Source organism: Haliotis cracherodii, unplaced genomic scaffold (assembly GCF_022045235.1).
Source record: "Haliotis cracherodii isolate W230 unplaced genomic scaffold, xgHalCrac1.p SCAF_18, whole genome shotgun sequence".
In the NCBI taxonomy this organism is placed as follows: domain Eukaryota; kingdom Metazoa; phylum Mollusca; class Gastropoda; order Lepetellida; family Haliotidae; genus Haliotis; species Haliotis cracherodii.
In genome coordinates, this window is record NW_027266273.1 from 22,454,899 (window position 1) to 22,467,140 (window position 12,242).

Below are 12,242 nucleotides of genomic sequence, written 5' to 3' on the forward strand. Positions count from 1 at the left end.
TGTGTGTGTGTGTGTGTGTGTGTGTGTGTGTGTGCGTGCGTGCGTGCGTGCGTGCGTGCGGTGTGTATTAGTTATTGTACAGAGCTGCCTGTTTGCCTAGCGCTAGGCTGTGTTAATATTGCACTGGGTAATAACTGTACACAAATATTGGATATATGTTTGTGTGATTGTCAGACCTTCCTGTGTGCGACATGGACTTCGGCGACTGTGCTGAGGAGGCGGAGTGTGAGAACAGGCGGGTCAGCAAGTTCAACTGCCACTGTAAGCAAGGCTACCAGGGCCTTATCCGGGGCCAGGGCATCAACGACGTGTGGGCCAACGGCAGAGAGTGTTTCGGTAAGTCGACATTAACACTTTCTGGACTGTTGTTTCTTACAGAGAACAATGAAAATGTAAGAGAATACACATAATATGGCCACCAAACCTGTTTATTACGACGTCAAAACGAGTTGCCCTGGTGTCTGATCGAGTTGCTATGACTTCAATCTTGTTAAATGGCGTCAATCTTGTTAAAAAGACGGCATATTGTTATATTGACGCCGGATCTAGTTTGAACGATGTAACATCAACGACGACAATTCTAGTTGACAAAACGTCGGATCTGATGCCACGCAATGTTTCATTTAAATGTACTTTACTCGAAGTCAGATGAACTTGAGCTGAAATGATGTTAGCTTTAGTTGATATCTAGTTTACAGGGGCCGTTACGTGGAAGCTGTGAATACCGAGAGCAAACGGTTATTTCTACATTATTTTATAGTGCAGTGGTTGCTGGTAGCGTTGAGTTGATTTGCTGACGGGCACATGAGATTACTTCCGCTTACAATATCCTGTTTGTGGAAGGGCACTGGTGGCCCGTCGTCTCAAGCGCCGCAATTCCCTGTGCAGAGTGGTGTCCCTTGGGCACGCCAGAAACCTATGATCGTTGGTTCAAATCCCGGTTCGACCCCATTTTCTAGGTTTGTCAGAACTATATCCGTGCTCGTGGGTTTCACCAAAGTGGTAAACGTCTGAGACCTGTATCACTTCGGGCTTTCCTCCCACATTAAGCTGACACGCCGTGATATGACTGGAATGAAGTTCAAAGTGGCGTTAAAACTCACTCACTCACTCACTCAAACATTCACACTCTCCCTCCTGCTCGTGCTACCGTACATGTAAATGTCCTGTTGTACAGATGACGACGAGTGTTCCTACCTGAGATGTGCCTACAGCGCTGTGTGTCTCAACTACCCCGGGGATTTCAACTGTACCTGCAAGGAGGGGTATAGGAAGACTGGGAAGACATCGTGCGAAGGTACCCTTTACTTTGTCGCATTGCACTGTCCTCTCACGTGCTGATACATACTCACAGCAATACCCGCGCTTCACTGACCAGGGCGTCGTTCCACAAAGCGATCGTTGCGCTGAGACGATCGAAGGCTCCATACTTTAACATTGACCTACGACAGTCGTATCTCTACAGTCGCTTTGTGGAACGGGGCCCTGGACTGAACGGTATAGGATTGAGCTCTACTAGTTAGAGCGCTAGGCTGTGTTTATATTGCGCTGCGTAAAAACTGTACACAAATGTGTCTTGTAGAAGTTTACACCATTTGTAAAAATGAATCATTCAGTTTTACAAGTATGACCATTTGTGGCTTTCCTTATGGGCGTTTACCAACGTAAATTCGAAACTTGTAAATTATTGCCAGCAACTCTGATGTATGATGTGGTTTATTTTATTATTATTGTTGTTAATGATTACAATAAAGGCATCACGCTGGTACTGTCATGTCCTGCCATTATTATTATTATTATTATTGTTGTTGTTGTTGTTATTATTATAATATTATTATGCTGTTGTGTGCAGACATTAACGAGTGTACCGAGGGAACTTCTGACTGTGATCCGGACGCCAAGTGTGAGAACCTGGATGGGACGTTTGCGTGCAAGTGCAAGAGAGGCTTCGTCGGGGACGGCAAGACCTGTGAAGGTGAGGCTGGCATGTTACCCACACCTTTTTAACATGTACTCTTATTTGTTGTATACAATGACTGGCTGTGTCCAGTGCTTATTTTATTTATTTAGAATGATGATCGGTTGTATAAGCTACACAATAACTGACATAGTCACTCGATGTGTACTAACGTATAGGACATTCCATAAAGCGGTATAGTGGGTGAGTGAGTATGGTTTTACACCGCTTTTAGCAATATTGCAGCAACATCACGGCGGGGGGACACCAGAAATGGGCTTCACACATTGTACCCATGTCGGGAATCGAACCCGGGTCTTCGGCGTGTCGAGCGAACGCTTTAACCACTAAAGCGGTATAATGTCCATGCTGGAACTGTGATCTTCCGTAAACACTACGTTAACGTTAACAGCTGGAAATACGTCCCCGAAGTAATGTGTGAGTCCTTTGCCAGCCTTGTATAATCAAATGCATGCGACAATACCACGAAGAACTTTGATTTTCAGTCGGCATAAGTAGAGAACTGTACCAGACGCGGAGGTTAATCCTACAACATATTTCACATTCCATTTCAACCTTTAGCCTCTTTGCGCCAAAGGGTATACAAAGGATGAATCGAATAACGAACATGCACGTTATGATTATCAAGAAATGACGCAATGAACCTTCTCAGTCCATAGCACCCGGACTCCACCCAACCCTGCCAACTGTGTGATTGTGTTTTCCAGAGACACAAACACAGAAAGGTTTTCAGACCCAAGCTTGTCGTAAGAGGCGACTAACGAGATCGGATGGTCAGCCTTGCTGACTTGGTTGATGGATGTCATCGTATCCCAATTGCGTAGATCGATACTCATTATGTCAATCACTGGATTGTTTTGTCAAGACTCGATTATTTACAGACCGCTGTCATATAGCTGGAATATTGCTGAGTGCGGCGTTAAACAACAAACAAGCAAATACACTTTCTTCCTTAGTCCTTTTTCCTGGTCAAGGCCAATGCGTGTGTTTCGGCGACTTCCGTTGCCCCGCGTTTTATTGCGGTTAAATAACCAAACCTCTCCTTTTCATTCCATTCCCCAGCTCAAGGCAAATGCGTGTGTTTCGGCGACTTCCGTTGCCCTGCGTTTCATTGCGGTTAAATAACCAGACCGTTCCTCTTTAATCCATTCCCCAGCTCAAGGCCAATGCGTGTGTTTCGGCGATCCCCATTGCCTGTCGTTTGACCAGAAGTGGCTGGACTACATGGGTCTCTGTGAGTACACCATGGGCCGGGACAACTGTGATGGCGGGACACCTACCTTCGAGGTCATCATGAATTCTTGGGACAAGGGTCTGAGAGTGGAGCATGCCGCCTGGGTAAAGGGGATCACTGTCAAGTACAAGGGCACTGTAAGTACAGACATGCTTCCATCTATACGATCACCGCGCTAAAACACCATGACATATTCCTCAGTAACCTTCGTGTCAAGGATAGAATAGTCCTCAGTAACTTTAGTGTCAAGGATAGAATAGTCCTCAGCAGCCTTCTTGTCAAGGATAGAATAGTCCCTAGCAACCTTCGTGTCAAGGATATAATAGTCCCCAGCAATCTTCAAGCTCTATCCTCGTGTGTTTTCATGCAAGAATTGCTCTATCCACGTGTGTATTCATGCAACAATTGCTCCATCCGCGTGTGTATTCATGCAATAATTGCATCTTCATCTGACCTCTCATCCAGTTGATCGAAATGCGGCAGCATCGGGAGATCCGTGTGAACGGACAGATCAAAGCCGGCTACAACGGGAACGGCTTCTCGGTCATCGACACCGGCAGGGAAGTGGTACGTAGATCTAAAACATGGTGGTGACGTACACGTTTTGTTTCAGTAGTTAAAAGATCAGGAAAGGGACATTTCAGCCAATACAGGTGACTAAACTCATTCACGACAAACAGGCCTACAGTTGAACTGTACGACTCGAGTAGGGTCTGTCCTGCAGTATAATACATGTATATATCTAAACGTATCATTACCATACTATCGATGAAAGAGGAGGATGCTAAGTATTTCTATTTCTTTTGTGTTGCTGGGATATTACAGAAATGATGGCAAATGTATCTCAATTACTTCGTGCACGTATGCAACTCGACTTTTCATCATATTTGCGTTCACGATTTCATTTTCCACCTCGTTAACCGATGATGAGGTTAGTTCAATGTCAACAATATTCCAGCAATATCACGGCGGGGGACACCAAAAATGGGCTTCATCACCTATGATTAAGCTGAAATGGGATCTAATTAAAAGCGCCGTTAAACCCAACTGAGCCATGCATTCCTAACGATAGGGTAATGGTTTTACTGTTCGGTTGTCACGCTGAAGTCCCGAGGTTCAGTCTCCAGACAGGTACAATGTATGAAGCCCATTTCTGGTGTCCCCCGCCGTCGATATTACTTAAGGCGGCGTAAAACCATACTCACTCACCCCTAACCTCTGGGTACGTCTTCCCCCAGATTTTCAGCAGCAACATCAACCTGACCGTGACCTGGGATGGCAGGGACAAGGTGCAGATCTTCGTGGACAAGAAGTTCCAGAAGAACGTGTGTGGCATCTGCGGCAACTACAACAACGATGACAAGGACGACTGGACGATTGGGCCAGGGTGCCCAAATGCAGGCCAGATCGTACGTGTAGCTGCTAGTTGAAATAGCCTGTCATATTTAACTGAAATACTAATGCGACTTTGGTGACAATCATGGTTTGACCTGGACATCTCTGGGTAACGCGTTTGGTAAGTTATTGTTCAAAATTACGTACCGTGATAACGGTTCACATTCCGCAGCTACGCTTGTTTCATTGAAGTTGGTCCTGTTTTACAGACAACCAACAATAACCAGTTCGGCACCTCGTGGGCGTCGAATGCATCAGTGCTGCAGAGTCCCGGGTGCAAGCGAGACTGTGATGAGCCTCCGTCCATGAACCCCGTGTGCGGCATGAGCCAACAGATGGCCGCCATGATGTGTGGCTACCTCCTGGGACTCCAGACATCTGTCTTCAAGGTTTGTTTGTTTGTTTGTTGTTTAACGCCACACTCAGCAATATTCCAGCTATATGACCACGGTCTGTAAATAATCGAACCAAACAATCCAACGACTGACATCATAAGCATCAATCTACGGGATACGATGACATGCCTCAACCAGTTTAGCCCCCCTGACCCCCCGATCCCGTTAGTCGCCCCTTACGACAAGCATGGGTTGCTGAAGACCTATTCTACCCTGGATCTTCACCGGTCTCTTCAAGGCAAGTATCGTTTCTCAATCAGAATCATGCCATTACCATGTCACAAACCACGTCATAACTAGGTCACTAATTGTGTGGATTCAAGGAGTGGTCGGTTTGAACCCGTGCCTGTCGTAAGAGACGACTAAATGGATCGACCGTTTGGCTCCGTGACTTGGTTGCATGGATCAATGATCATGATGTCAACCACTGGATTGTCTGGTCCTGTTTACTAACCTGGAATATTGCTGACAAACTATACAATCTATGTGGCTGTTTGTTCTAGTCCGGACTAGATACCATGCAGTTTAACATGGATAGCCCCCTCACGCACAGTATACTGACTCCGAGTCGACACGTCTTTGTTTTATCACCATAATGCCGAGCGCCAGGCAGGTTAACAACAAGTACCATCTTTTAACGTCTTTTGGTATGACGACCCCGGGAATGGAACCATGGACCTTCTACTCCTCGGGCAGACACTCCATCCACTAGCCCACGGAGGTTATCTTTATTGATATGAATACATGTTGAAACATTACACATACAACAAGATGTATCGTGGTGTACTTCTGTGAATCTAGGACTGCATCCCCAAGATCAGCTCCACCATCATGGAGGGACTGTACAGAGGCTGCAACATCGACATGTGCAGCTCCCCCCAGACCGCCATGGACAACATGTGCGCCACCGCGGGGAGGGTAGCGGACGAGTGCCGAGCTATTGGAGAACAGATCCCAGTATGGAGGAACGCCAATGGCCTCCGGTGTGGTGAGTCAAGTCGGGTCACATAAACCTCTGCCCGGAGATAAGGACATTGTCGATATTTTCTTGGCCACTGGTGCGCCCGTTAATATTATATATGTGAAGTTTTATACAAAATATAAAGAAAGAGAACTCTTGTCAAGATTTAGTCCAGATATTATAACCAATGTTACTTTTGTGTCGACCTCAACTTTCCGCGACGTAATAAAGCAGCATTCCATATGCATCTATGTTCCGAGGTGTCATCCTCAGTCTCAGTATCTGCCGGTACTGTTTGCCATGATGGTAGATAATGACCTGTCTCATTCAAAGGAACTATCAATAAAATGGTTTGGTACTATACCATTTACTACGCAAATCAAAAAGCTCAAAATATGGCGTGACGGGCGCCGTCAGATTCCGGGCAGAAGCTTGCCTGAAGAATGAATTTGGGTCGATGAAGATTATTAGGAGCATTGTAAATGTCCGAGGTTGTAATACAGACCATCGATGAATTGCACATACAGTGTACAGTGTCGGGTAGGCTCTGGCGTTTATAGAAAGTGTCCCTTCATTGGGCGAATATACGTTACAGCAAATGCCATGAAATGACGTTTCCAAACGTTGCAATTACCAACTTCAGAGTAGGATGTGTTGTATATTGTGTGTACCAGCGTCGTCCTCTAACACTGTAGTCAACGTTGCAGGGGAGTCCTGTGGAGTGAACATGGTATACAGCGTGTGTGGCGGCATGGCCGACACCGACCCAGGTCCAGTACAGACATGTCTGGGGCTGCTGACCAACACCACCGAAGTCCCCGCGTCGTCGTGCCTCGACGGCTGCTTCTGCAATGACGGCTACTACAAGGACCAAGACCGCTGCGTTCCCGCGGAGGAGTGCGGCTGCATCTACGAGGAGGGCGACTCTGTCACCTACATGAAGGTATGTAGCACCACTTCCGGTCATGCGCACTATGGATGATACAATGGAGGACTGTTTGAGCAGTTAAGAAATGGAGTTTCCTCCCATTTTATATCAAACGTGCTTCGGGTTGTTTTAAATATTAATATAAGATAGCTACGCGATAAGTCACAAAGAACAATGAGGAACGAAGCGTGTGTTTTTTTTCACGATACAACATTGTTCAATCATGACGTCATTTCTGGAGATTCGAACATGCGCTCGCAACTTGATGACGTCGTAATTTGTACGACGTTATTTTCAGACGGAGGTGTCTAGTGAGTTGTTCTCCATAGTTGTGGCTGGGTAACGTAGATAAACGCAATGGCCGAACAATCGCATCCCAAAGTGGGAGAGATATGACAATTGCTATTGGGAGAAATGGTACAGATAATCGACGTGAAACTTTAGGCGCTTTGTTAATAAATTGGACTTGTCCGACATTGCCGCGGTCGGATTCTGTTGATGGAGTCATTATCATTTCCATACGGGTAAAAAAAATTAAAGCGTGTACCTTTTACTAACATCCTTAAGAGGCTCTACCTAAAGTTAATATCTCATATAAGAAATAAAAGACTCGTGGTCGTTGTTAATTGTACAATAAACCACTTGGGGCTGCGTTAAAAATAGCGTTACCGTTATTACAGCTAAAGTGGATAGAATTTGTTATCAAACAAAAATAAACAACAATATCGGTTTTGAATCTTTTACTGCAATCAACACACCGAATGTCACTGACCCACGTTTACAAATATGGAAACGTCCTAGAACAACCAGAATATCCCAGATGAAAGTACTGTGATTGGATTGATACATATGTACGTATCAGTTTGTGTGTCCTCTGATTGCCCATTGTCTTATGCGATGCTGAAACGGAAGTCCCCATTCAGGAACCATACCGTGTGACACAATGTCACATGACAGTTATAACACATGACCTTGTGTGGCACGCAGGCTGGGGAGACGGTTGTCAATGACGGGTGTGGAGCGTACAGAATCTGCAATGAGGGTAACGTGTTCAATAACAAGTCTCTCGTGTGTGACCCGAACGCCATCTGTGACCTTGACCTGGAACAAGGCGTCTACGGTTGCCACTGCAAAGACGGATTCATCGGCGATGGCGAGAAATGCGACGGTAGGTTTATAAATAATGACAACTATATATCTTTACAGGATCAGTTGAAGAGATTCATTTTCATAAAAATTTTGTTAATACATTCGAGGATTTAAACTCTGTGTTTGTAATATCCGTGGCATCTTGGGTTCAAGGAGGCAAGGCTCTGACCAATTGGCATTCTTAGCAAATTTGAATCAAGTCATACAGATTGTCAGCAAACTCAACTTACATGGTATAGATCACTCTAGCACTTGATGATTAGCTTAAGTAAACACATACACTGTCTCAGATTGAAACAAATGATTTATTACACTGTCTAGATTTTCTCTGTTAGTACTATACAAAATCATGATTATAGCCCAATGTTCCACAGATTGTTACCCATTTGTAGTTGGACGTTATACCACCGTGAGATATCGGAATACTGTTCAAAGCGTTAAACCCAACTAACTCACTCACTCACTCACTCACTCGATGTTATAATAAGTGTCATGTGTGAGCCATTGCCTCATTGTATTTAAATTAACTGTTAGATTTATATACAGTATATATTTTGACTTCGTGGACAATCAAGAGATTAAGGGTACAACAGCAAAGCTCTCTAGGTATACCGCTTTAGTTTATATGAAAGTCACACAGTGCTTGAATAAGACTCGTAGGTATTCCTGCTGCTATTTCGCCACAACGTCTATTGGTGTTGCGGTGTTGTTGCCTATTGTAGTATACTTAAAGATTTCAATCTCCCCGCCGTCGTGTTTCAGAGGACCCGTGTTACAAAGTCAACTGCAGCAAAAACCAGGAGTGTAAGGAGGGCAAGTGTGTCTGCAAGATGGGATACACAGCTGACTGCGAGATGTGTGTGGGTACGTGGGCCTCCACTCTGTAATGCCTGGATATATTCCCCATGCACATTCGTTTAGTTGGTTTGTTTTGTTGTTTAACGCCGCACTCAGCAATATTCCAGCTATATGACGGCCATCTGTAAATAATCGAGTCTGGACCAGACAATCCAGTGATTGATATCATGAGAATCGATCCATGCAAATGGGATACGATGACATGCATCAACCAACTCAGCGTGCCTGACCACCCGATCCCGTAAGTCACCTTTTACGATAAGCATAGTCGGCTTTTATGACAAGCATGGGTTGTTGAAGACCTATTCTACCCCGGGTCTTCACGGGTATCGTACATTCGTATCTCCTGCGTTACCTATGATGGGTAGGTTTCTCAGCAGGTTCACGTCAACGGATAAAAAACGGCAAACTTTGAGGCCATTTACGGATAATTTTAAAACAGAATTTCAGGTAGGTACTTCTTTCTGCGTTTACAAACATACATGGTGTCGCCCTCTATCGGCCCTACACTCCGGCACAGGGATGACTTAGCATTATACTAGGATTTCTGGGTAGGAGAGTATCGACTATCGGGTCAGAATTTACCTGGGAGGGGTCTAGACAAATTACTGGGATAATTGTTATCATTATCATGATGTTAGTCTAAGATAGAGAAAGTCAGTCTCTAACCGGTGCGTAGCTGAGGTCTTTCATAAGTGTAGGCAACATTGGAGATATAAACTTCGAAGCAATTTTGCGAAGGTAGTCGAATCTAGGGAAGCCTTTCAGGGCCAGTTGTTTTGTTTCTTGAAATTTCAAGATATTAAGTTTAAATTTCAAGATACATAAGTTGAAATGTTAAGATTATAATTTGGAATTTCAACTTATCATCTTGAAATTTCAAAGATGCTATGTTGAAATGTCAAGGTAATAAGTTGAAATTTATATTAAGTTGAAATTTGAAGATGCTTTGTTGAAATTTGAAGATGCTATGTTGAAATTTCAAGATAAATACTAAGTTGAAATTTCAAGATAATATGTTGAAATCTTAAGATTTTAACTTGAAATTTCAAGTTATAATCTTAACATTTAAATTTATGTTATCTTGAAATTTCAACTTATTATCTTGAAATTTCAAGATGCTATTTTGAAATGTCAAGATAATAAGTTGAAATTTATATTAAGTTGAAATTTGAATATCTTTGTTGAAATTTCAAGATAATAAGTTGAAATTTTAACATTTTAACTTGAAAAGTCAACGTGTATATCTTGAAATTTCAATTAAAAAAAGAAATAAAATAAGTGGCCCCCAAAGTCTTCCGTAGGAGTCAGTTTCCTGCTTTTATAACGTTTGCAATTTCCTGACATCCTTGTACATGCTGTTTATATTTTTGACAGATGTGGACGAGTGTGCCACGAGGACGCACAACTGCACCAAGCCAGGTCAGGACTGCAGGAACATCGACGGTGGGGCGGAGTGCATCTGCAAGGAGGGGTACTACGGCGTGGAGGACTTCTGTCTCGGTATGTGTACACCTCGCCGCCAAGGTGGACGTTGTTGTCTTGTGTTGTAACGTGTGGTCAGGGACAGCTGGAACCAGGACCGGGTTACCAAACTGGCTGTATGAAGCGGTGACATAGGAATCGTCAATGTAGCCCTGCTCCCTAGGTGTAACCCCAGCACACCCGGTGACCAAGCTGGCTGTATGAAGCGGTGACATAGGAATCGTCACCCTGTCAGTCCTGGTTTGCCTGGTGTAGGCTCTAAACTCCATTCACTCACTCACTCACTCACTCACTGATTAACTCTGTTTATTGTTTAACGCCGCACTCAGCAATATTCCAGCTTAAATAATCAAGTCTGAACCAGACAATCCAGTGCTTGACATCATGCACATTGATCCATGAGATTGAAAAACGATGAAATGCATCAACCAAGTCAGCGAGCCTGACCACCTGACCCCGATACTCGCCTCTTACATGAAGAATAGTCACCTCTTACGTAAGCATGGGTTATTGAAGACCTGTTCTACCCCGGGTCTTCACAGGTCTCTCTGTCACTAACTATATAGAGCACTATCTCTATCATTCACTCACTCACTCGCCCATCCATTGTATGACTCTACCACACGATGATACTGTTACCTCACTGTCCACTGACTCACTTCTTCACTGACTTTGTTGCAGATTTTGACGAGTGCGCTACAGGGAAGGACAACTGCCCTCCTAACTCCGAGTGCAAGAACACAAGGGGCGGGTTTGAATGTGTGTGTTGTGGTGGCTTCAAGAAGCAAGGACTACAGTGTGTCAGTGACGGTAAGTCTCCATCATTCAGTGTGTCTGTGACGGTAAGTCTCCATCATTCAGTGTGTCAGTGACGGTAAGTCTCCATCATTCAGTGTGTCAGTGACCGTAAGTCTCCATCATTCAGTGTGTCAGTGACCGTAAGTCTCCATCATTCAGTGTGTCAGTGACCGTAAGTCTCCATCATTCAGTGTGTCAGCGACCGTAAGTCTCCATCATTCAGTGTGTCAGTGACCGTAAGTCTCCATCATTCTGTGTGTCAGTGACCGTAAGTCTCCATCATTCAGTGTGTCAGTGACGGTAAGTCTCAATCATTCAGTGTGTCAGCGACCGTAAGTCTCCATCATTCAGTGTGTCAGTGACCGTAAGTCTCCATCATTCAGTGTGTCAGCGACGGTAAGTCTCCATCATTCAGTGTATCAGCGACGGTAAGTGTCCATCATTCAGTGTGTCAGTGACCGTAAGTCTCCATCATTCTGTGTGTCAGCGACCGTAAGTCTCCATCATTCAGTGTGTCAGTGACCGTAAGTCTCCATCATTCAGTGTGTCAGCGACACTAAGTCTCCATCATTCAGTGTGTCAGTGACCGTAAGTCTCCATCATTCAGTGTGTCAGTGACCGTAAGTCTCCATCATTCAGTGTGTCAGTGACCGTAAGTCTCCATCATTCAGTGTGTCAGTGACCGTAAGTCTCAATCATTCAGTGTGTCAGCGACCGTAAGTCTCCATCATTCAGTGTGTCAGTGACCGTAAGTCTCCATCATTCAGTGTGTCAGCGACGGTAAGTCTCCATCATTCAGTGTATCAGCGACGGTAAGTGTCCATCATTCAGTGTGTCAGTGACCGTAAGTCTCCATCATTCAGTGTGACAGCGACGGTAAGTGTCCATCATTCAGTGTGTCAGTGACCGTAAGTCTCCATCATTCTGTGTGTCAGTGACGGTAAGTCTCCATCATTCAGTGTGTCAGTGACCATAAGTCTCCATCATTCAGTGTGTCAGCGACACTAAGTCTCCATCATTCAGTGTGTCAGTGACACTAAGTCTCCATCATTCTGTGTCAG

The 12,242-nt window shown here is 44.5% G+C and overlaps 1 protein-coding gene across 3 annotated transcripts in view; it reads left to right on the forward strand.

Annotated features, from left to right (window-relative positions):
• LOC139465895 (uncharacterized) overlaps positions 1–12,242 on the forward strand; it is a 92,763-nt gene that overhangs the window by 71,789 nt on the left and 8,732 nt on the right. For all 3 annotated transcript variants that reach the window (XM_071247878.1, XM_071247881.1, XM_071247879.1), the window contains 13 exons: positions 175–336; positions 1,178–1,297; positions 1,853–1,975; positions 3,135–3,349; positions 3,678–3,779; positions 4,451–4,621; positions 4,817–4,996; positions 5,804–5,990; positions 6,671–6,906; positions 7,879–8,059; positions 8,803–8,904; positions 10,276–10,401; positions 11,065–11,193. In XM_071247878.1, the coding sequence (XP_071103979.1) occupies positions 175–336; positions 1,178–1,297; positions 1,853–1,975; positions 3,135–3,349; positions 3,678–3,779; positions 4,451–4,621; positions 4,817–4,996; positions 5,804–5,990; positions 6,671–6,906; positions 7,879–8,059; positions 8,803–8,904; positions 10,276–10,401; positions 11,065–11,193 (2,034 nt within the window). The remainder of the gene's footprint in view (positions 1–174; positions 337–1,177; positions 1,298–1,852; positions 1,976–3,134; positions 3,350–3,677; positions 3,780–4,450; positions 4,622–4,816; positions 4,997–5,803; positions 5,991–6,670; positions 6,907–7,878; positions 8,060–8,802; positions 8,905–10,275; positions 10,402–11,064; positions 11,194–12,242) is intronic.